Source organism: Parasteatoda tepidariorum, chromosome 11 (genome assembly GCF_982258835.1).
Source record: "Parasteatoda tepidariorum strain Cologne lab strain chromosome 11, Ptep-v5.0, whole genome shotgun sequence".
NCBI classification, from domain to species: Eukaryota; Metazoa; Arthropoda; class Arachnida; order Araneae; family Theridiidae; genus Parasteatoda; species Parasteatoda tepidariorum.
In genome coordinates, this window is record NC_141765.1 from 15,412,650 (window position 1) to 15,440,052 (window position 27,403).

Consider the following 27,403-nt stretch of genomic DNA (forward strand, 5'->3'; position numbering starts at 1 on the left):
TAAAATTGTTTGATACTTTAACGCAATTAAAATTCATATCGCTTAATGGGGACTTCGCTAATGCGGAGTACGCACTAGCAATTGAAAACTATTTAGATAACTTTTTAAATCACTATTTTAGTATTAAATTATATTTACATATACTACGTAATTAAATTACATATACTGCAAAGTAATGTGTAGTAGACGCAAGAATTTTTCAAAATGGGCAAATCTGAAACTCAACTGTCGCTTTAATATATATGTTTTAACTATCTATAAACTTAATATTATTTTCACTATATATACATTTAATAAATTTACATCCTTTTTGAAATACTATGTTTTATTTAGTAATAGAAGGTGTCTAAAAAATTTTATTTTTTAGGATGCGTTTTTAAAGCTTGAAGAAAACTATATTTTGTTAATTACACTAATGAACAAATTTTTTATTGCATTCATACAAATACTATATTTCGAACAATTCGGGTGTAGAGATATCATATCCGAAATTAGTTTTGCTTCTAAAGTTATAGAATTTTTAATGTCATTTTTTATCGAATTGTATAAGTTTATATAAATGCCATATATAACGAGTGGTCGCGTAAATGACAGGGGAAAATTCTAGGGGAGTTAGAGCATATCATCAGGTTTAACATTTTTTTGAAACCCATGCTTAGAAATGTCGTCGTAAGTGGCTAGGGGTGTCATAACATATTCAGAAGCACAAGAACAAACAGTTCATAATAGGAAAGCGCCCTCGGTGGCGTACGATGACGCTTCCGGGTATGGGTTGCTGTGCCTAATTAATTCTAATAATGTGCTCTTACTCCCTTAAAAGTTTGACGCAACATTTACGTAACCTCCTGTGATATAATAAAGTTTTTAAACTTGTATATTTCGACAAAAAGTAGAGTAAAATTATCATTAAAAATACAGTAGCTTGAAGAGAGAAACCTATTGGTGAATTGAAATCAGCGATACGTTAACTTCTAATCTCATGTAACAAAAAAAAAAAAAAAAAATTATTCCTCAGTGTAACCAATTTGTTTCAAATTTAGCATCTCTTTAATAATTTTTGTAAAATATTCTTATCAGTTCAATAAAAAAAATTGCTCGCGTGAGAAAAGAAACATTTGCTAATGAGTGAAACTATGTGCGATAAGTCTTAAAATTTATGCGAGATAAAAATGAATAACTGAATCACTTCTTCACACTGGTATATATTCCTATGTAAAATGATTTTTTCAAAATAATTCAAACCTTAAAGTATAAAATTCATTCTACTGTAATTAGGAAAGACAGAATTTTAAATGACATAAATTATTGATTATTATTATTTTTTTTTAATTTTTCGAGATTACAAGGATTCTCATTTTTTTAAAAATATTAAATATCATAGAATATCATAGAATTAAGTATCATATATCAATCAGAAAATTATTTAAAAAAAAAAACTCATCAAAAGACTTTTTGTATTTGAAAAAAAATGAAAAAGTTTCAAAATTTTGGGACACAATACAATATTATTCTCTTGTTTATTTAAGAAATGCTAAATACCATATAATGTACAATCTTTTATGTGAGATTCCAAGGAAAAGGATTCATAGCTTATTTTCCACTTTCTTTGCCTCTAAATTTAATCCAATCCAAATATTAGTGCATAGCTCTAGACATTCTTACTTATAATTGTCAATTCTTTCCTATTATTCATTATTTGAGATTATCTAAACACTTTGTACCGTACATTTAAATTAACTTTAATCTAAGCATCTCTTTAATAAAGTTTTTAAAATATTCTTATCAGTTCAATAAAAAATATTATTCGCGCGAGGAAAGAAACATTTGTTAAAGAGTGAAATTATGTGCGTTTAATTTTTGTAGGAATTTATGCGAGATAAAAATGAATAACTTAGTCACTTCTTCACACTTGTACTGTGTAAAATGATTTTTTCAAAATTATTTAAACCTTAATGTATAAAATAATAAAATTCATTTTACATTCATTTAAATTATTAAGGATGTTCAGGATATAGAAATCGTACACATTTTAAGACTCTTGTTTTTGTTATTTAAAAAAGTATTTCAAATGCCTCCAAAATTTGAAATAATTATGTTTTAGTTTCAATTAAAGTTAAGACTTTCTTTCACAGGGTGGGGCAAAAAAAGGGACAAACATTTTTTAATATAATTATATTAAAAATAATTAAACTAACAAAATATAACAATGGGAGTTTACTAATAAATACATTTAATTGGCTCCAAAGTGGCTGCCGATTGCGGCGATGCAGTGGCACAAACGTTTATTGAAATTTTCAGCATACTAATGAATACATTTACTATGATGACTACTACTAATGAATAAATTTAATAATGACTAACATTTACTAATGAATATATTTACTTCGTTTAAAAGTGTCTGCCTATTGCAGCGAAGCAGTATCTCAAACGCTTACCGAAACTTCCAGCATACTTATGAATAAATTTAGGAATGATTTTTACTAATGACTACTATTAATGAATAAATTTACTAATGAATAACTTTTATTAATGAATAAATTTAATTGGTTTCAAAGTAGCTGCCTATTGTAGCGATGCAGTGGCGCAAACGCTTACTGAAATTTTCAGCAATAGGCCGCAAGTCCTCTCCCTTTAATGCTTCCTACTCCTGTCGAAGAAATTGCTTTAGAGAGTCTTTAACTTCGTATAAAACAAGTGTGTACAGAGCACACGAACGATTTTACACTGTCTTTGCACACAAACAATTTTACACTGTTTTCTTTACTTAAACAACTCTAAAATAGCATAACTTTTAACGTTGTAAAAAAGCGAAGAAAAAAGCACTACGTAAACTGAGATATATATAACAAACTATTAACAATTAAAGAAACACACAAAGAAATTGTTTTTTATTCTATGACGCAATAACTTTGTCCGAGTTTTTTGACGCACCCGATAGTTAAAATAAAAAAAAAGTTTGACCAAAAATCTAAATTTTTGATTCTTCAAATCGATTATTTTAAAGTCTGCATTTGTATTCGTAGAAAATTGGATGTTCTGGAGACTTACAAAAATCAAGAATATCGGGACAAAATAAATATTTCTTATAAGGAATAGCAGGACAACTACGAGTGTGTGTACCCGGGTTTTCCAGATCAGATAAAACTAGGGAGTCACACATTTTCAAAATTTGATATTTTATGCACAATATGTGGCTATTAAAACAATTTAAAGAAAAAATTATCAAAAACAATTTCAATCACAAATCTGTTTCAAAGGAAAAAAAAATGTAGAAATTTTATTTGGTTCAACTTTTTTTTTAATTGAGAGAAAGTTTATCTCATATTAGTGAAATAAATTTCCCTTTACTCTGTGTGATGAGCAGATAATTTTAGAACAAAATTATCTCTTTGCTACGATATTTCTAGTTAAATATTATACTGTTCATATTTTGGAATTCATTACAAGAAATTTCTGTTTTTAAGATAAGTCGTACTTTTTTTTATAAAACTTCGTATATGATAAGATACTGTTAACATGTTAGGATATTGTCAAACTTCTAAGATATTATCCACCTGCTCCTTTTAATATTATTACAATCAAAAATCAGTCATAGATTTTATTAAAACTATTTTACGCGTTTCAAACTACGTCTGACCACAGTGATGACGTAAAATATCCTCATGGTCAGAGTCCCCTTGCCGTCAGGCTAACCGTGGGAGGTTTTCCTCTCTATGTAACGCAAATGCGGGTTGGAAATGTGGTTTAGAAACGTGTGTTCATCAAAAAGTTCCTCAACGAAGGCTAGTTTTTAGGAGTTCTCTTGTCTTCAGAATTGAGATCAAAATTACAAGGCTACGGAGTTTAACATTGATAGTCGTAAACTCAATTAGGTCGGCTGTTTAAAATAAAGTAATTTTAATGATATTTATTACGTTACTTAAAAGCAATCAACAATTGGTGGTTACAACAACAATTAGTCTACAAAATAGAATTTTTTTTTTAATGAATCAAAATTTCCCTTTCAAGTAACTCCTAATTTCCCATTGATTAAAAAAAAAAAAGTTTTGAAGTGGGAAAACATAACGACCGCCTTTAATGTATTTACCTTTCAAAATCCTTATAATACTATGTACATTAGGGGCGTAAATTAATTTTTGGATGAACAATTGAAATTTAACAAACCAGGAAGGCGTCACAGAGAATCAAAACTGGTTTGGTTGCCGTAAGAAACAAAGCATTTGAAATGTGATTATTATAAATATCTCCAAGCTTCATCATGCCTTCCCTAGTGATTCGACAGATTTTGATAGCTTTTTTGTCCTTTAACTTAAATATTTGCGACTCCTAAAACGGACTTTATTTTGATATATTAAGGGTCGCAACTATGGAACTAGCAATATAAGTTTTTTTTTCTTCTAAAAACTTATAATTTGTCCAGTTTTCATCCACTTAAACCGATTGAAATTTCATTTATTTATATGAAAATTTATTTTTGTTTCAGTCTTTTTTTGTTGTTGTTTTGCTTCGTTTAATACCATGAACGACAGCTTGGTATATTTTTCATACCATACAGCAAGACTTTGGAGAATATATTTAATATGGTGTTAGATATATCTTTACAACTAAAATATTGTTTAATTTTACATGGCCAAAAATAATTTTTATTTAAATTAAATAGCTTAAACACATGCATTTCTTCAGTCAATATCCATTATAGTTTCGGTTATGTAACATATTTGTCATCAAAAAATACGTATTTAAAAATAAGGTAGTTATAATGTTAGCATATTTAAAATTAATTACTTAATTTCTTTAAAATATAATTCTATACATTTTTTTAGAAAATCTTTCCATTCTGCCTCCATCGTGCATTTATCACGATATAGTAGAAAGGCAGCTGACTTTCCGTATTCCTATGACTAAAGGGATTTTTATCACTTCAAGTCATTGGAGAGACTCAATAGATAGAGCGGAAGGATAAAAACAGGTCTTATGCGGGGAAGAAGGGCACAAAATTTATTTATTAATTATCAGACAGAGAACGTTTTTCAAAGTGGACACGAAATAGTTGTGCTCTTCAATATAAGTTAGGAAAAATCTTGCAAAGTAAATCCGTAAAATGCTTCGTTTTAGGGAAATCTTAGTAATTGGTTTATTAAATAGGTCACGCGATTCCCACAAAGAGCAAAGGGAAAAATGTCTTACTTTTAATTAATGCATACTTGGGCCAAAAATAGATTGAAGGGCAGGATGTGAATTTAAAAGTGTGAAAAAGCGTTTAGTTTTGAATAATAAATTAAGAAAAGAATTTATCAGTCAATGGTACATATCTCATAGTAGGTGAATTTTTTATTTCATAGAAAGATATTTTTTTCATTTAGAATTTTTTTTTTTAAACTAACCATAATTCTACGTAAAAAAATATTTAATAAAAAGATAACACATTTATAGTTAGTTTTCGATTTGTATTGTTTCTTCAAAATACATTTATTTGAGAGTTATTATAAATCCTATTCATCATTATAATAAGGGCAATCACGATTAATTTTTAATTTGGGATATTGAACTATGCATTTAGAACGGAGAAAAGTAAATAATTTTAGTTTTAGAAGAAATAAACCTATATTTTCTTCAAAATAATTTACATATAAATGAAAAAAGAAACATCCTATCAATAAAAACCATCACAGAACAAACTAATAATTAAAAATAATGATTTAGTTTTCCCTTATAAAAATATTATATTAAAAATCGTAGAAACATTTCTAATAAAACATGTAAAAAAATGATTTTTTGATGAAATAATTTGAATTCAAACTCTTTTTATGCTTTTACAATGATAAAAATTTATAAAATATTTAGTGATACCTCCACAATCAACATTTTTTAAAGAGAAATTTGATTGTTATACGTCCCCTGTATAACAGCAGTTTTGTTTCCCATGTGTTCACTTATCACTAAAACTATATAAATGATAAGTCTGAGATTTATGCTTCAGTTCTTCAACTGGGAAAAAGGTAAGTGATTGCTTTTATTAAATAAAAGTATGTTTTGTATAGTTCGTTATATACACAGTACTTTTAATTTTTACAATGCGAAAAAGTTTGTTTATAAAATTATCCCTCTGTTATGCCTTCCTGAATATAAATTTTCCAGAATCTCAAATATAAAATAGTAGTTTTACATATATTTTAAAATATTATTTTCCGTTTTTCTGATAACATTTCTAAAAATCATAATATAGTGAATATGATTTTATCTTTAAAGTTTACTCACTTACCCCTTTGAAACCCCTGTTTAAAATAAAGATAGAATTAATACAAATTAGATTTTAAAAAAAAAGTATTTATTTTAGAATACGCTAACGTAAATTAAGTTTTCCTTCACTTATTATTTTAAGTGCGTTAATAATAAAAGCGTTAGAAATTAGAAAATTTTTGCTCATTTACTGAAATGCCATTTTTACTTAGAATAACGTAACTTAGAAAATAAGTTGACTATTAAATGCGTCAATAAATTTTTTGAAGAAATTTAAATTAATTGAAATATTTTTAATTATCGCATGAAGAAATGATTTTTAATCATTAGGATTTCAATATAGTAATTACTTTTATAATGTGCTTTTTTTTTTTTTTTTTTTTTTTTTTTTACACAATTTTGGTCATGAAATAAAATCCTCCGAACTCTAATATGTCACAAAACTGTCCTAAAATTTCTTTGAATCAAACTTCTTATCTTTCTCATAATTTTTCATTATAACTAAAAACTCCGATCAGCGAAGTTAAATAATATTTTTGCACAGTCAATCGCTTTATAAAAGAAAACAGAAAATATTAAAGTGATAAAATTATTCCAAATGTTGTCCAATGCACATTAAGCCATTACTTACTGTTTATCTGAAAATATGTAAAAAGATTTACCAGAATCACAATAGTTAATATAATTTTATTATCAAAGTTTACTTACATAGTAAAGCTCTTTTAAAAATAAATAATGTTGTTAGTTTGTTTTTAGCTAAGTATCGCATAATTTAAAATAATTTTAATAACAAATAAATAACGTTCTATAGTACATAGCTGTTAAGTACTAGATTCGAATTAATTTTAACTATTTTGGAAACGTTCTAAAATTGAAACAAATCGTAATTGCGTATAACCATAATTTTATGGTATTCAATTAGAATTTTCCCAATTTTTTAAAATCCGCTTGTCATTTTAAATTAGCTTAACATCAAAACTTATCCACAAGTTTTTATAATAAGTTCTTTTATGTTTCGATTGGTGTGCGTATTATATATAATTTATTATTTTAATATGAATTAAAATAGTTTTAAATTGCATAAATATATTTAGTTGAATTTATAAAAATACCACAAGAAAAAAATCCTCATATACTTGAAATCATACTTTTCTGGGCGATATTTGTAAATATTTTGCTCGATGTCCGTCCTTTTAAGCTTCAGCTTCGAACCCCTATAATATATAACCTAAAAAACACTTATGAATATTAATTTTTAGATCTTGTTCTCCGTCGTATATAGGTTGAAATAAATAAATCCCTTACATAATAGACTTCGTCATTTTATTGTTTTATTCAAAGTTTTTTTTTTTGATTGAATGATGTTTTGCAGTATTAGTTCAAATATATTTCATTTATTAAAAAAAACTTTTGTCAGGTTATAATTGTTTGTTTTATGACACAACTATAAACGTATGAGAGAGATGGTTTTTTTCCGTAATAACTGCCCTATAATATATTCATTTATGTATTTCTGTAAAAAATGAAGAAAAAATAAATCAAGCACTTTAAGTAGCAAATTAAAATACTTGTGAGAAAAATCTTTTCCAACTGTTACTAATTATTATTGAGATTTGGAAGAGGAAAGAATGTATCAAAATCAACAAAATCCAGAATCTCTAGGAGACTGAAATTGCTTATCTTCCAATAAACTGGTTTTATGCGATTTAAATTTTTTCATAGCTCATATATTTTCAATTATGATTCATGAGATTACTAAAACGCTTCTTTTTCTAACTTTAATGTTGATTTGAAACTATTAATGTGCATAGCCTTTTTACTTATATATTTTATAAGAGCGGTTATTACGGAACACCCTGCATATTTAAATATCCTTTTCTTTTCTACTAGCATATAACATCTACATTAAAAAAAGGTATGTTTGGATCATATTATGCAGTGACGGTATTGTTATCTTAATTTAAAATTATTCAAGAAATGTTATTTTTGTTATTTTAGAAAGAACGGAAACATCCAAGATGATTGGAAAACTATTTTTTCTCATCTTTATGTGTGGTAAGTGCACTGCTTAGCTAAAATAATTCTATGTCTCTTAGTCTCCTTGCATTATAAAGCATGTCTGATATGCATCTTGTTAAACAATATGTAGGAGGAGGAAGATATATATATATATATATATATATATATATATATATATATATATATATATATATATATATATATATATATATATATATATATATATATATATATATATATATATATATATATATATATATATATATATATATATATATATAGGAAAAACAATTACAAGTCACAAAGCTTTTTGCTGAACTTGTTCAGCAGTGTCACAAATTAGGTTTTTAAATAACATTAAAAGACCGTTTTTTTTAAAGGTTTCATTAGAGTGTTAAACAAAATTATACATGCCCAAACAATTTCAGTTAAGCAGACCACACACTGAGGAGGCAAGCGGTTAGCCAGACATACGAAAGGCAGATTCCCATACTTTTGCATTAGCATGCACACATGATCTCAGCGCATCCTAACGCAGAAGATAGGAATTGGCTACCCGTATGCCTCTTTCCTCATAGCGCTTGCCTCATCAGTGTGTGGCCTGCCTTAAATGAAATGTTTATAGGTAATCTCCTTAAAAACTATTAATTGCGCAACCATTTTTGAACAGATTTGAGTGTGTACATTTTATACCACATTTAATAGGGCTTGAAAAAATGCATTACTAGAAAAAAAAAAACCCATTAGAAACGCAAAAAAGAACTACCTTAATAAAAGTATACCTGAAAAAATTTACTTAATGGGTTTCCTGCAGAATAAAAACATTTTATTTTTAAAAAGGTTTAAACCATATTTAGATAAAAATGCATTTTTAATAATTAGATGCCTATACGACCTAATATTATACCGATTTACTCATAAAACTAGGTGGTTTTTCAATCGTTTCTTTTTCTACAATTATTATCGTTAAAACTGTGTTTTTTCCGCCATTTCTGCATGGTTTTTCAAATTATAAAATTTTTAATAAGATGTTATTTGCGACATTTGGATTTCGAATTGGAGTAGTCACTTTTTGACATGTTCGGTTCACGACAATTCTATCGCAAATAAACGACATTATTTATCATTTCCGGGTAATTTTCCGAATTCTGATATTTTTATTAAGGCAGACGAATTTTGTACTTGAGTAATCACTTTTTAACAAACATGATGATTCTATTTCAGAACCACATTATTTTCTGAAAGTTTTCTCGGCCAATTGAACAGTTTTTTAAAATCCGATATTTCTTAATTAAAAGTATGTTATGACACATAAATTGTTCGAATTTGCGTAACGAATACTTTTTAACAATTTGTTGGAAATAAACATTTGTGGCGGTTCTACTGATATTTCACGTTATTTTACAGTCACTCTTACTGGTATTTTCCACTTGATATTTTTAATACGTCATTACGGCACGCTTATTTCGAATTTTAGGTATTACATTTAGGCATGCTACCTTTGGCTGCAACTCAATTGCAAATTCACCTCGTTTTTTAATAATTTTTTCGACGCTTACTACACAGGTATTCCAATTCGGTTATTATGATAGATTACTATGATAAGCGAAGTTTGTATTTTAAAAATCAGTTTTTGACGAGCTCGATTCAATGAAGGCTGATACCTGAATTTGTTTGCCAGATAAAAGCATTAATTGAAATTTACACGACGAATATTGGAGCAATTTTGGCAACAATAGTTTTTCGAGCAGAGTTTTGTTTTGGAGCAATTTGCACAGCTGTTCCAACCTAATTACATTTAAAAAAAAAAAAAAAAGGTTTTCGAAGAGACAATTTAACAATAAAACTGTTGAATGCAATGATAAATAATTGAAAAAATTAAACACGCCTTTCATAACAAAACAATTTAATTACACTATTTTCATAAAAAAACAATTTAATTACACTATTTTCATTAAAAAACAATTTAACTACACTATTTTCAATAAAATCATTTACTTAATACATTGAAATAATCTATTTGGTACACTATGAGAAAGTCCTTTTTAATTTACTAAAAGTAATTCATTTCAAGCAATTTGTATTCCTAACTGTAAAGCATCTTTTTTTATTATATTAGCGAATGCTTGCATAATTTTAATTTTTTAACCACAATTTCCTAAAAGTTCTCTATTGGATTTAGGTCAGGGAAGGAAACGGGTTTATCAATAACATCAATTTCATTTGTTTGTTTATATTGCTAAAGTTTTGTATAGATGCATTGTCATGTTAGCGAATAAGTTTAGATTTGATGATGAGGAGAAAGGTTGAAGCATTAAACTAGCGTGTATAGCAGTTTTAATGTAATTAAAACACTTCCTTTAACAGATTTTATTAATCAAAAGACTAAGTGGATCAAAACAATAAAAAGAGGACAAAAACGGATTTAGGAGAGAAGGACCATTTTGGAGGCCTGCAATTAGCAATTTACGGGCTTTTATTCTAAACTTGGTTACAAGTTACATTTTATGTATAAATGTATGAAAGTTAATATATATATATATATATGCATATAAATTTTGAGGTCAATCCTGCAATATGGGGTAATTTAGACCAAGAGTAAAAATTCAATATTTGGATTATGTTAGATTTGGTAAAAAAAAAAAAAAAAATTAACTACTCAAAACGTTTATTAGCTAAAAAAAAGTGCAGAGTGTTATCTTATATCAGCAAGTTCAAATATTAAGTAAAAGTAAACTGTCTTTTTATTTTTTTAAAAAGACTAATAAAGATTTTGTAGAAAAGGAATGAATTTGTTTCGAGTTATATATTTCATAGATAACAATAATGTGAACTAACAAATGTAATACTGACTTTTTACATAAATTTTGTAATAAATCCTCTAAATCTAGAATATGTGATTTACTTGGACAATTAAATGAAGTCTTTATACATAGTATATTTTGTTTGCAACCGAATGTTTAAAATTTTCAGTAAATTATGCAAATCAAATTGCAGAAAAATTAAATATATATTAAGGGTTTCTAATAAAAGTAACTATTTGGGATTCCATTCCTAATTTTACATTTTTAAAAGCCAATTTGGTAGCTTTCATTATCTTATACAGGAAACAGCTACACACTTATAAGCATTGAAAATGTAATCATTGAAATAAAACAACCAATAATGGTTTGGGATTAGGTTTTAAAATGTATGCAAGGTGTACAACTTGTGATTAAAGTTTTGAAACATATAAATTATCTTAAATCTAAGTAAATGTTTATTAACTTACCTTTAAGGCACACACAGTATTAAAATAAGTGATGCAAAACTTCACACTTACGGCATGAAAACCATAAACCATCTAAACAATATTGCTAAAATAAGGGTAGGAAATTTAACCTGAATAAGCGAGCTAAGTTACCCAAGTGGCTTAAGTAATCCCATATGATTTTACTTTAAAGTGTAAATAATTAATCATGAATATTTCAAATTTAATAACTAAGACAATTCATTATGGGAAAAACTACAGCTTCCAGCTTTGATATTTAAAAATTCATTCCAGTTCCAGACTAATATTGTTTCTGAAATATCAAGGAAACTAGATTCTAGAATTATTAGTTTTTTTATTTTTTTTAATTCTAACTTAAACAAAATAGGTTTAGGCTAGAAATGACCACAGGTTACCAATTATATATAGATATACTTATTAAAAATATATTTGTAAAACATAATTCCCAATAATTACTTCTTTTAAAATTCATTTAAAAGACACGTCATGTTTCTTCAAGTCAAAAACATACACAAATTGTCTAACTCATGAAAGAGCTAATTAAAATACATTTTAAATATGAATTTTTTTTTCTGTTTAAATTTGTAGGTATAGGATTGTCCAGCCAAGATGCTAACTCATACATGGATGCAGTCATTAAAGACAATTTGCATACAGCCGTGTTCAAAGCTGGTCTTGACCCGGCTTCTATATCCGATTTCGAAACTAAATTTGGAGTTCAAGACATATATGGAAATGTAGGAGAAGCAATATTTAGTCGTGGTAATCTCACTAGATTAGACAGAGCAAGGCGAAGAGGTGATTGCACAGGGCCAACAAAATCTGGACAAACAATGTTAATCAACTGCACCATTGGTTTAACCCAGTTAATTACTGAATATAAAGTCATTATAAGGAACGGAAGCCATATTTATTTACCCCGAAACATGGGACATGTTTCTGAAACTGTTGTTTCTTTGGAAATTGCGGGACTACATCCCTTATACCGTGGATCCCTAAAGAAATTGAAAGTCGATAAGGTTGGACAAATCACTCCAACTTTTTCTGGACTGCCAGCTCCTCTCAACAAATACTTAAAAGTCCTGCAAGATGCTTATCGAACACATGTATCGGCTCAAATACATAATATTCTTCAAAACAATTATGCCTTGGCCTTAGATGCAGCATTTAGGAATGTGTCCATGTCTGCACATCAGTAAAATTAAATTCTGTAAAGAAAGAACATATTATTGATACAAACGAATAAATATTTAAAAATTATACTAAACTGTGTTAAGTTCCTTTTTTCTATCTATTGAATAATTAACAAGCCTATTCTCGAACGAGGCAAAATAATTTCAGTCAATGGTTCAACATTATTAAATTCTGTAAAGAAAGAACATATTACTGATACAAATATTTAAAAATTTATAGTAAACTGTGGCAAGTTACTTTATTTATTGCATAACTAGACTGTTCTCTGACCAGGTAAAATAATTTAAATTAGCGGCTGCACATCAAAATTAAATTCTGTAAAAAAATAGAATGTATTACTGATACAAATAAATATTTTAAATATTATAGTAAATAGTGTAAAGTTACTTTTTTCTATTCATTGCATAATTAACAAGCCCGTTCTGACAAGGCAAAATAATTTCAGGGATGAGCTGTGTCAAAATAACGTAACATAAGGGAATTTTATACAGGTGAAATTATTCTGACATAAGTTATAATTTCCTTATCTGTTCAGATAAAAAGCCTGTTATTTTTTTTTTCAGTAGTGAATATCTGATTTAGTAGTTTGTTTACTTGTATTAGCAATTAAATATATTTTTGATACATCTATTAAATTTAGAATTCTTAAGTTATATACGGGTCATTCTCACTGAAAAGGTATAAATAGACTAAAAAATTTTCTTAAATTAAAGTAATTAAAAAAGTGATAAATATTACATAAATGCCTTTATTTATTTTTGTTATATGTCCTTACAATAATGGTCAAGTTTTCTATTTTATTTTTTACAAGATTTAAAATATTTTAAATTCTGCCTTGTCCACGGAGGAGATATAATAGTCAACGAAGGAGACATTTTATTGTTATAAAATATTAAATGTCAATGAAGACTAATTCATTAATTATTGGGTACAACTGATATGTGTTTAACATTAATAAGTAAATAATAAAATATTTCATTATTAGAGATAGAGCTACTTCCGATTAATCATGCTGCTATGAAAGGAAACATCCATTTTTATCCTAGGTGTACAATTTTTTAAGTAACTCTTACTGAATATTAATAAATTAAAATGTAAAGACCATTGAAATAAAAATTCAGACTCCACGTGAAAGTTGGGTGTTGAGGATACTCTTTTATGAACATTTCATGCAAATTAAGCATACTGCCATCCAAATAACGCTTTTGTTTTTTCTCTTTTCTTGTTATTGTTTCTTTTCTGCCTGGGCACAAACGGCTTGCTCTATCAATTTCTAAAAATTTAAGTTCATTTAATCACGATTTTTCTGTTAAATCTTTTTCTGATACAGATTTTAAAGTTCTTTTTTTTTTTTTTTAACTTTCTTCAAACGGTATAGGGTTTTCTTTTAATTTCTGTCTAGCTTGTCTCATACTAAGTTTTAGCTGTTCCCTTCTCTTTTGCATTTGAACATTTGATTGCTTTCTTTTTTTACATTTTGGTTTTGCCATTTTTTTCCTAAAATTTGAAGAGAAAAAAAATTTTAAACATCACAGAAATTTAGAAAAATTGCCAATATTTACTTCTCCGACAAGAAAAAGTTAAGCTTAATTGATTTTCCTTAAAAATACAAACAAATTAACACATTTGTTGCATTTTAAAAAATATCAATTAAAAGAAAATAGTTTTTTAATTATTAAAATTATATTATGGTCATCTAACACATTGTCTCTTCCATTGACTGCGTCTTCTTCTCCGTGGACTTGTTACGTCCATGGAGGAGACATTTAGCAGAAATGCATATGATTTGTTAGTTAGAACTTTGCAAAAAATGATGAAGAAAAATATTAAGAAATCTGTTGTATTTTCTAATATTTATTACTAAGGGACTTAGAAAATCACCTTTTTGTGAGAATGACCCATACGTAAGTGTAGTCAGCTAGATATAGTAACTTATACAATAAAACTAGAGACTATAAAGTAATACAATAAAACTGCTTATAGCAGCAAAGCATATCATGAGTTGAGTGAGAGTCTTGTTTTTAAAAGCATTACAGTGTGGCTACTCTGCCATCAAAATCCCTGAGATTTTCAGAGAAAAATTCTAAAAATTTTACAAATTAAACTAGCATAATTTTAATGGTATTTGAGAATTTTACTTACATATTTATATGCACTAAGAATTTGTTAAGTGCAAATTTCTTAATTTTGTATTCAAGATTAAAAAAAAGAAAGAAAATCAAACAAAATGTAAATTATAATTTCTGTTCATTAAATTAAGAGTTAAAGATAGATTTGATTGACATCAAAAATTTGTATATTTTAATGCCATAAGAAATAAAAGCATTTAATAGAAAGTACTACTGGATAAGTTTTAGATAATTAATCATATCAAATTGAAAGTTTCATTGCCTAATAATAGATTTAAACTAATTATCATTATTAGTCACTTAATTTCCCCAAAATTCATAGTGGATTTTACAGACAGGTTTTTTCTAATCCCTTGAGGAGTCCAGGCTACCCTGTATTATGAGATGCAAGAAAAAAGTAAATTATAAGACAGAAGAGCTTTAAGATTAATATATCTTATACACATTAATCAATAGTGGGAGAATTAATCAATAGTGGAACACATTAATTAATAGTGGGAGAAAGGTATATTAGTGGCAGTTATACAAGCTATAACTGTTTCATACTAACCGCTCAGTGACTTTTTTTTTTACCTGGTATTTATCTTGTTATTCCACACACATTTTTTAAATTTAAAAGTGGGAGGAAAACTTAAACCTATTAGTATTTTGTGCCAGAGGTTTCTTTTCAAACATAATGGATAATTATAACCATTTTTATTTTCCAAATTAATAATGGTTAAAATATTTATAATTGGATCACATAATAATTCAAAAAGTTGATTTTTATTATTTAATTATCTCTAAAATTTTTTAAAAAAAATGGCTCCTTGCATAGTCAATAAAAAGAGGACTGTTAACATGAACAATGTTTTTGAAGTTGTTCTGTTGAAAAACATAAGTCACAAACATTCAAAAAGATTTCCCAATCATTTGAAAGTTTAGAGGCGTATCAATCATATTGTATCATTTTATCAAAAATAGGTGATGGAAATAAATGATTATCTGATTTTATTTCAATATGAAGTCCCCAACAAAACTTTTAGGCTAGATTTTGTTTAATTACCTATGCAGAATTCTGCAATTGATTTATTAGATTTTTTACTAGTCGATAAAAATAGACGTCACAAGTTTGTACAAAACAGTATATTTTGGAAGAATCACTTTAAAATCTAACTGTTTATACATTTGAATCCATATCTTTTGCTTGAATTATTACTGTAATTTAAACGTCAAGTACAATACAATTAAAAAAATACATTAACAAAAAAAAATTTATACTTAAAATACAATTTGTAAACAGAATAAAAAAAATATACTGTAATTTAAATGTTAAGTAACAGTTAATAATTAAAATAATACAGTAAATAAAATGTTAATACTGTTTGTAAACAGAAAAAATATAGTTAAAAAAAAAGAGATAAAGAAAAAAGATAATTACTGTGAAAAGCATCTTGCAATCAAAAAGATACTTGGCTACTAGATCATTGCACCGTTAATGAACCAAATATTTAACTAGCATATAAAGTTTAAATTTTCAAATGCGTTTTTTCTAAAATTATTGAAGAGTTAATTGGATTAAAACCATTTTAAATAAATTACACTTTTCAAACAAATCCTCATCATACAAGATTTGATACATTACTGCTCAACTGGATTGTTTGGAATCAAGTTTTTCATCTTCATAAAATTCTTTCAGAAAAAGTTCTGAAACAAATAGAGAAGATATCCCAATATTTTTGTGGATGGTACCCAAGTTTAATGAGTTAAAATTTTGTACATAATTGTTAATTTGTATTTTTCTAATTCAAATTAATAGGATTAAGATAGAACACTAAATATTTTCGAGAGTTTAAAACACCAGGACAGAAATCCAGTGACTCCCATGGTGATGTCAATTAACATCGAGGTTTATGAAAACAAAGTTGGGAGTCATAGGAACAGTAACAAAATATGTTCTACACAGAAAAGGAGGACAGTAAAAAGTTATATTCACATCAAATTTTAATGTATCAATAATTTGTGAAATAATTAAACTCACGCAAAATGTAATTCAAAAAATTTATTCATCATTAGTTAGCAATAAGGACGAGCAGTGTAGGCTCAATGATTCTTCAAATGAAATATTTTAACAGATCATGCACCGCAAATGCTATTTCTAGAATGAAAATAAATTACTTTCAAAGAATCCCAAAGAAGACTATCCACATAAGTATTGACAGTAAACATTAAATTGAATTGTAATATCTTTAATTTTAATTAAAATATTCTCATACAGTCATAATAATTATGCTTCATAATACGAATATTTTTCATTAGTTTGAGATAGAAATCTTAAAAACTAAATTATTACTAAATAAAAATATTTTTTTTAAAATTAATACAGATATATTTATTTAAAGATGAAAAAACCATAACTAATAACTACAAATAAATATAAAGTATTCGTAAATACATATACAACTCAAATTGGTACAAATTAGAGGTTCAAAAAAGCAAAATAAAATTGAGTATGTGCTTTTATTTAAAAATTTAAGATTCACTTAATTTTTTTCATTCTAGAAATAAAAAGTAATTAGTATTCAGCCAACTAGATGTCGTAGGCTAATATTTTTTTTTCTTTAAAAAAAGAGGATATTTCATTAAAGTAGTCACATTTTATTTAATCCTGAGTTACTAAATTAATACTTAAAAGAAAAAAAAATAAATATATATCTTACATTTATTAACATTCACATACAGTTGATTCTGTCATAAGACAACAATTTCAAATTTTTACGCACTCTAAATCTAACAAAATGATCAAAGTAAAAACTTGAACATTCTTTTTTTTTTTCTTTTGTAGGGAAAATAGAATTTCTTTAAAACTTTTAGATTTTTATGTTATGAAAATATTTTGCACAATAAAAGTAAAATATTTATCAAAGTACAATACCCTTCAGGAGTCGATTATGATGACAAGGATACTTTTCACTGATTAATAAAAACATTTAACAGTTTGAGCACATTAATAATTCAGTTAACATTATTCTTCTAAAAAGCTCATATAAGACAGTTAACTTTCAGTTTTCAGATCATTTAAGTTAATGGATAATAAACATGACAAGAAAATACTCAGGAACCTATCATAATTAACAGGAACCTTCACAACTTTTAACAGTATTGGTAAGCATGATAACTAATAACCAACATAACATAATTTTAAAAAGATAATTATATAAATTAATTCTAGAATATCACAATCAACAAAAAGTACGACAACAAATCAAAATAAAATTTTAATAACAAAAACAGAGATAATTGATTTTAGAAGTGTATACATAAAATTAAATAAATAGCAATATTTCTTATAAAAGCATAAAAAATTAATTAACAAAACACTTAATGGCAACAGATGTGAACACACAAAATTTCAATTTTTGGTCCAAAAAATTGGTCTTTTGCCCAAGATAAAATATGAACTAAAAGTACTACTTATTACATTAAAACACCTAAAATAACTAAAAGGAAAAATAAATATTGAAAAATATATGCCTTAAAATAAAAACAATGGCTCAGAAAAACAAATTTTTATAAACTAAAAAAAATGTGGAATGTTGTGGCCATTGGTATGGTTAGAAGTATTTATTAAAAAAAATAATAATAGAAATACTGATATTTTTAAACATAAAGCACAGTCTAAAAAGTGTATCAATTTGTTTAAGGTGGCATATACCATATAGAAAAATTTTTTAGCTTTAGCTTGGAATGAATAAAAATAAATAATACTTGCAACTGTATGCTGGCTAACTTTGCCAATGGCTTTAAAAAGGAATCATTTAGTTATAAGAATATTTGCTTACTAATTACTATTACTCATTTTAAAATAAATTTAGATTACAAAGGTTTTAAAATTTTGATAAGTTTATTACTCATATAAATTATGAGAATATTCAATGCATCAACTAAGATAATATATTGCATAAAAAAATAGGAGTTTAAAATAACAAATCAATCACTACTATTTTCTATTTGAATATCAGAGGAATTTTAGGAATGTTTGGATATCTTCCAAATATATGTTATAAGTTAATGTTGTAATTAAAATATTTACAGCAAATTGCTTTTGATCTGTTTATCATTACTTGAAATGAAAACAAATTAAATTAAGACTAGATTTAAATATTACTACTTTAATTTTAACCTAACTTATATTTCTAGAAAAATAAATTGGTAAGGGAAAAATTCTTTTCTTCAAAAACACCAAGACTTAATATCCTTTACTATTATCTTCTCTTTTTTTACTAATTTGAAATTTTAAAAAAATTGGTTCAATGCTAAATAACAATCAAACCATTTCTTTATAATTCAATGAAGACTAAGGGCATTATGTTCTTTCTTTTAATCAATCTGCAATTTTTTTTTTAGTAACCAGTCATGGCAAACATTTCGATATTAAAGGGGCAATTAAAGTTCAAACATTGGCAAAGGAATAGTAAAATAGAGAACCAGTGTTGTTCAACATAGGGTAGAAACCTGGAATACATTAATACATAGATTAGAAAGTATAAACATAAAAGAAAATTTGTATTCCCATACAAATTTTTTGTCCATTTATTTTCAAGGGTTTTGAGATGCATTATAGTTTACTATAGTGTTTGTAGAGAAGAGCTATGATTAACTTCTGACAGCTGGTAAACACTAACGGCATTCATATTACTTTTTGTAAAAAACGAAGTATTAATTTTAGTTAGTTGGCAAGCATGCAAACATTTCTAAATCTGATAATACTATAGAAATAAAAGTTATCCTCATATAATATTACTTGCACATCCTATTCACTTAAGCATATTTAATTAAATAAATTCAATATTATTGAAGTAGAGGATTAAGCATGAACACCAGAAATGCGTAAAAAGTAAATAATTTTAGTATACTTCAATAGTAAACAACTGAAACCCAAATAGCACATTTAACTAAAAATATAACTTGCTTGAAAGATTTTCCACTAAATTTATCTTGTTGATCCATATAAGAGATATGGCACACAGACCTCTGAAATAAGACTAAAATATTCTTTATAATGTTTAAATGTAGGACTATTACAAAAACAATATTCTTAGACAATTATAGATTTCTTTTTCTAAAATGGATTTGGCATTTAAGTTACATTTTGGTCAGGGCTTATACAAAATGTATAATTTCAATTGATAGCAAATATTAAATTTACAAAGAGAGTCAACACTGTTATAAGAAATGGTGAAAATTACCGGGTAAAAAACAATCAGGATGAGAAAATTAAGTTTTACATTCAAGCTTTGAAAAATCTTAATATATTATTTCTGATATTGGAAATAATGCTATACATGCATAAATTTATACTGTATTTACATACACACAGATTTACATGTAAATATATATGCTGAAAAAGTATGATAACAAACCCTAACACCACAGAAACATAAAATTATTTACATCTAGATAGTACATATGCTGAAAAATATCTCTTGTAAAAATGTTTAAAAAAAACCTGAATTTAGATTGATTAGAATGATATTTATTAAATGCAATTAGGATATATAAATTTTAGCAGTAGCAATTTATTAATACTTCATCTGCACACTACCAAAGTAACTTAAGAATATTTTGTAAAAGTTTTAATTTTAAATAGTTGAAAAACAAATTTAGTTAAGATTAGTCTTTATTTTCTAAAATATGAGCTTCCCATTTTCAATTAAACTTTGTCCTTTTTAATATTTTCAACGAAACTTTTTCTAATCTTCAAATTTAGTCATATATGCAATGGTTTAAATTAAACAAAGATGCAACTATTAAATTAAAAAAAAATTGGATTACAAACATATACAATAAAACAAAATCTCTACCACTTTCAAGAAAAAATAAGTTCAGATATGATTATATGAGTGGCTATAGAATTTCAAGACAAAGCACAACATCTTAGTTAAATTTCAATGGTGAAAAATTATAAACTTAAAAACAGCTTTTATTTATGAAGTCATCAAATATTTTGTCAGCTTTTTCTTCTAAGACTATTTTTTGGTTAACCTGTAAGGGCCTGGTTTAGACTAATCTTTTTTTATTGGAGTTCAACTGTATGTAATTAGGGGTGTTAAAATTAGTTCACCAATTGATCCAAATTAAAAAATTCATTTGTATCATGTGGCAGCTATATAACCTAATCAGACAGATAAATAGATAATTAATCTTTGATAAAAAAAAATTAACTTACAATTACTATTTCTCATTGTAAAAATATGGAAAACTTCTAATTTAACATGCACAGAGTATCTTTAATTACCATATCAAACAAACTTTATGAGAAAGACCAGTTCATGTCTTCCAGAGCTATACTAAAAAGTTAATAACTATACCTGGGTAATAAAAAAATTATTACATTAAAGCTGCATAAAATGACAGACAATATCACCAATAGGGTGATTCCATGGTGAAGGGACAGTTAGAAATAGTAATTTTATACATTTTTTTATGAATAGGGATGAAATTATTTTCATGTATACTTAGTATTAACTAAGATATTTCAGGCAGATACATAAATCCAAATTTTTTTTGGATAAATATATTCATTTTATGCATCATGTGCAGGACAAAATTAAGGATATGCCCTATAGAATCAGTGCATCAAAAGCCTTTAAATAGGCATTTTGACTTATAGAAATCTTTTTTTCTATTCATAATTTTAATATTAACCATCCAGTATCACCACCAATGCCTTAAGTTATGCAGCTGTAAAATTAAGGTACAGCAGTTTTAAGAAAAAGTGTTAAAAGTAAAATGGTTCTTTTCACTATTTAGTTTTAGAAGTTGGTTGCAAAAGAAAACAATCTTTAAATTATTTGTATAATTCACAAACTTTGGCACTTTATATAATAGAAAGTTTTTATATTTAACTTTTAAATTTAATATATAAAAAATTAAAAAAAAACAAAACATGAGTCTATTTAAGTTATCCCCAGTGTTTAACTGAGCTTGCGTGAACTCACTTAACAAGCCCATCACACTTTTGATAAAATTAAGATAAAGAAATTTCATAGGGAAACCACAAGAGCTTATATTAGTGATAAGTATTTTTATTTGGTAATCGTCTAACACTTTTATGTTTTTAATAACTCGAACACTGCACACTCTTATTTTACTTTATACCACACACCATAAGAACCTGAACACTAGGATGAAGCCTTAAAAAGGCTAGTAAGCAGCATCCCAGAATAGAGTTCAATTTGAGTAGGAGAACAAAACTTAAAACACAAAATATTACATTATAGTTCATTACTTTAAACACCCACCAAGCTTAAAACAGTTCATTTATCACTGTTCACTAAGTTATCTTTAAAACATAGCATTAATGTAGCTTAAATTGTCACAATATTAATAATGTAAGAAATAAATGTAGTAGAATGGATGATAGAAAAATAGTTAAGGGAAAAAACAGCTATTTTATATTTCACAGCACATTATACCAAATAAAAATGAGACTAATATAATATTTTAAAGTCAGTTTCAATTATTAATAAAAAAATAAACTGTTCCAGACATAGCACACATTTTTAACATAACAAATTAAACCAACAATGGCAGTTACTCAATCAGGCTAGGAGATCAGTCCATTGATAAATCTTACAACAGGAAGTCTGAAAGACCATTTCAAACTGTTCAAAAAAGATAACAAAAATAATATTTTTCTTGCCTCATAGGCATTTGATATCATAGAATTGAATTAGCAAATGAATGCCAAGCAAACATGCATCATACTTACAAAAATGCAAAATTTTCAAAAGCTTTACTTTAATGGATTACTTAAATTTTAAAATAAAATTACTCTATAATTTACATTTTACATAAATTGTAGGAGGAAATTCCAGTGTAAATATAGTTTTATACATAAATATTGCTAAACATTTTACACTCTCAGTAATAAACTTTCACATATTTCCTTTTTTTTTTCTTTCGAAGATATATAAGAAATCCATTTTGTTTTCTTTCAGATCACAGTATATTTTAGACTAGCTTGGAAAACCTCAAACCAGGAAAAGATATGCCAAAAAGGCACCCTGGAAATAGATCAAGTTGAAAGTTTCTTTTCTTTTACTAAAAAAAAAGCTGTTTTAGAGTGCTCATAAGCACTGCCTGATGAAACAGCCAAGTTTTGGAACACAGATATTATATTTCACTTTCATCATTTAGTTCTTTGCATTCAGAAACAGTGGCTGAATCGATATCATCAATCCGAGATGATTTGTGTTCATGGGAATTTTTTTCCAAAGTGGATTTAATTATATTTTCAATAATACCAAAATCGTTAGTTTTACCTTTTTTCTGCAATTCTTCATTAAGAGCATTTTCTTGAAGCTTCCGCATCATTTGTGATGCAAAAAAATTATCAGAACCTAATTTAGAAAAGTCCAGAGAGAAAAAAGGCATATTTTGCCATAAAGATAAAGGGGACGGGTATGAGTCCATCGTTGGACGGTGAGATTGTAGGGACTTATTTGGCAATCCAGATGATTCAACATTCACCGGATTATTTTTTGAATTTTTACTATCCTTACTTCTTTCAGCCAAAGTAGTTAGCTTGGATGTAAGAATTGGATCAGATCCATCAGATAGTAAAGAACAATTAAAAATATCGCGTTTTCTAGGCCTTAACAAATGCCGCTCTTTAACCTTATACTCTAGAGTAGAATGAGGCACACCATAAAAAGTTCCAGCTCGATGAACACTCATTTCACCTTTCTGTACAGCTCGAACAGCCCGGGCTAAATTATCTCTATCATAATTTCTATAACGCCCTCGTTTTGGACGAGTACGTTTTCCTACTTTGGAACTGTCAGCTGAACTGGAAATATTATTTGACAAGCTTTCTTTCTCAATCTTGGAAAAACATTCACCATTCCATGAGGCAGAACCAGCTGTATTAGTAGGTGAAGGAAAAGGAAATTCAATGCTTTGATCATCCTCTATATTTTTATTTTCAAGATTCCAGTTTACTTTTTGACTAATACTTCTAGCTATCAACTCTTTCAGAGTAACAGTTATCCCTTTATTACCTGAGAATGGATGACTAGATGCTCCAGTAGAGGGTTCTGAGGAAGATACATCAGGAAGGTGGGAATCTTCAGCATCTCTCATCTTGGCAGATTTTACAGGTTTAAAGGACGGAACTTTAAGTATCACATTTGATAAGTTACCGGACTGCACATCTGTAGATCCATCCTCAACATTATCAGAGTCTTGACAAATATTTCTTTCAAAATCTATTCTTTCCTCTGCTAAACGTCGTATTAAATCAGGCAAAAGTGGTAGCTTAAGGTCTTTTAAAGATGAAAGTGATTGGCTAAGATTTTGAATCGATTCAGTTGAATTTAAGAGAGCTAACTGTTGAATATCAGAGAGTACCTATGAAATATGAATAAAAGATTAAAATATTATATACTATAATTAAAAGATTACAAATGAAAATATAAACTTTACAGAGATCACTTTAGATAGATCAAGGCATTAGAAATCTTATTTTAATTTGTATATTAATAATTGCATTTCACAAATTTTAATTGGTTATTGACAAAAAATGTATTTAAAAAAATTACAAATCAGATAATAATATTAAGCAACACACTACTTTTCCATTGAATACCATAAGGGAAAAGGCAGAAATAACACCAGTTTTGATTTCAGAAAAAGCAAGAACTAATATCATGGAGGTTAATAATTCAATACATTTTTACATTATGAAACTAATGTCGTTGTAATTGAAAAAAAAAATTATGTAACTATAATTTGACAAAAATTTAGATTCTATTATTATATTCTGTCTATAATTTCTTAAGTTAAAAAGAAATGTTTTATTTCTCCTGTTAAACAAATACACATAATTAAGATCATACACCAAAAATGTGTGGACCCAAAGGATAAATTTAGCAAAATTATATCTGAAATTGTTTCAGATTTATGGTTTATTGCACCGAACAAAACATCAAATTTTTTGTAATTAAATTTCTCTGTAATTTTCTGCAATCTTTCATAATCTTATAAAAGATTAATTTTATTTCCAGATAAAATGTTTCACACAGTTTGTTTAAATCATCATGCAGTACCCAATTTTACAATACAGAAATTAGTTTCATAAGTTTAAAATATTCTTCACAATTACCAGTTTGGATATGTTTATCTTATGTCTTTATATACCATGATCAGGAATGGCAAGTTTCTTTAATAGTGAGAAAAATTGCAGGAAAAAGAACACCCCAAAAGAAATGGGTTTCTTCCAAACTAAACAGAAAAAACTTTTTTTTCCCTTAAAGAAATATCAAGTACTAAAAACAGATTTTAAAGTTAATAATAACAATGTGATTCAAATATTAGTATTATTTCCATATACTTTAATGAATCATTTTTAAATAAGTAACAATTAGAAAGAAAAAAATGGAAAGAAAGATAAATTAATTAAAACTGTACTGCACTACTCAACTGTAGTTTCTTTCAATGCTTTACATAAATGATAATACTAGAACTTAAAATTTTATATAGAACTCGTAAAATATCATAATCAAATTAATTATAGTATTGTACTACAAATCACATATTATTTTCACAATCAAATGCTGTTACATATGAATATTCAAAACAATTCTTAGATAACATGCAAAAGGTTAATTCTGAATAGGTATTTTAATACAGGTTTTCTTTTTAAAACCTACACACTACAAAATTAAGGGTATTTTTCAATCATTTTCAAATATACTCGACGCTTGATATTACGACCCCGGTGGTTCAAACAAAATTGGGCGTTATAACCTGATACATAAAATTAGTGCAAATATTTACTTATATTTCATAAATACTGGATTTATTTTGGCAGAAACATACCGCACTTTAAATAGAATTATGAAACTCACTAAAACAGTTTTTTATGTTAATAAAGTAAAAAAGTATTATTTAATATAGTACATTTAAGGTTAAAATTACATTTGAATTTTTTGCAAAGATATCTTTTAATAGTGCATATAAACTTTAACCAGGCATTCAGTGCTTCTAATAGGAAACTTTGCTTCCTGAAAAATTTAAAAAAAAAAAAAAAACAATGAAGCTTTTTTTTAAATGGAAGCTGGTCTTCTGAATTAAAACCAGCTATGGTGGCAATTTTCAGAAAAGGCAGTTTTTTTTAATTTTTTTTATTAACTTTACATTTTTATTTTAAACTGTAATATGATAACCAGTAAGTCTGGAAAATAAATATAAACAAATAAGTCAGAATTTCTGCAATTTTTATTTCTAACTTTATTTGTATTTGAATTCATACATTCCCTTTTTCTTCATATAGTATTTTCTTTTCTTTTACTCATTCGATTTACCTCTTTTTGTTTTTTAATTATTATTATTAAACCATCTTCTTTAATGATTTCAGTGGTAAGAAAGAAGCAAACCACTCCTCAGCTCCAATAACATCACATAAAGATTTTAGGAAGTAAAAAAAAAGATTAAACTTGTTTTGGTTTTGGCCAGCTATAATTCAATCAGATTCCATTCTATACTATTTCTGTTCTGACTCTCAGCAGTGCAAGTTCTATTTAAATAAGGAAAAAAGATGGATTGCAAAAAGCGTGTAAGAGACAGCAGAATTTAAGCTGAAAGTAACTGATTTAATGGAGAAGGAGACCAGTCGTGCAGCATTCAGATTCTAGAATATAGATGAATCTAACACCAGGCTTTGGAGTCAATACAAAGAAAAACTTTCAACTATGACTAAAAGACAACAATGGGACAGAAAAAGAAAACCCACTAGGCCTGAATAGGAAAATGAACTTTATCAATGGGTCATGTTTTTAATTTTTGGATTGCTAAGTTACAAAAAAAGTGAAGACACAGATAGGGATATTAGCGATCCTGGCAACTTAATTTTAGATTATGATATATTAAATTTGTTTAATTAAGAATCAGATTTTGAAGGGTTATTATAGTGAATAATGAAAAGTAATAATTTTTTCGTAAATTTCTGTTGCGTTAATTTTTTATATTTATTAATACATTTACTTTATTAGTTTTTAGAATTTTATTTCATTTTAATACCTGTGGCTTGTGATTTTTAATTATATCAATAACAATTATTTCTACACTACAGCTGAAATGCAGTATTTCAGCATTAATACAAGAATTTGTAAAATGACACTGTTGATCAAGGTAGATTATATGCCACTATATTTTCATTTCACCAAAAAATGAGGGCAGCAGATTATAAGTCGTTACGGATTAGATATCAGAAATTACGGTATTCAATATGGAGTTGCTTATTCTGTATTTTAAATTAATAAGTGCTTTTATTCAATTAAGTAAAAAAATGCTTTCATTTAATACAATAATTTAAAAAAGCTATATAGGACATATGAAATATGTGTAGAGAATAAAGTGAACTAAGAGAACCTAAATAAATTCAAATAACACATATAAATTAGTGTCGGGCCCCTATTACATTTAAAAATACAGAGAGCATTGCAATTCAACATTTTTGACCAAATTAAATTATTATATGGTCCCTATCCCAGTAGCAGAGTTTACA

General features: G+C 26.6%; 2 protein-coding genes across 3 annotated transcripts in view; one reads left to right on the top strand and one right to left on the bottom strand.

Annotated features, from left to right (window-relative positions):
* Window positions 1–8,236: 8,236 nt before the first annotated feature.
* Window positions 8,237–12,797, top strand: LOC107453843 (uncharacterized). Its single transcript, XM_043040688.3, has 2 exons — window positions 8,237–8,295; window positions 12,119–12,797. Exons 1-2 carry the CDS (start codon window positions 8,259–8,261, stop codon window positions 12,727–12,729), a joined length of 648 nt encoding a protein of 215 aa, XP_042896622.2. The 5' UTR covers window positions 8,237–8,258; the 3' UTR covers window positions 12,730–12,797.
* A 9,959-nt stretch (window positions 12,798–22,756) lies between these two features.
* Window positions 22,757–27,403, bottom strand: part of Eip93F (Ecdysone-induced protein 93F) — a 32,934-nt gene continuing 28,287 nt past the window's right edge. For both annotated transcript variants that reach the window (XM_087154924.1, XM_087154925.1), the window contains exon 7: window positions 22,757–24,246. In XM_087154924.1, the coding sequence (XP_087011050.1) occupies window positions 23,011–24,246 (1,236 nt within the window). In that variant the 3' untranslated portion in view covers window positions 22,757–23,010. The remainder of the gene's footprint in view (window positions 24,247–27,403) is intronic.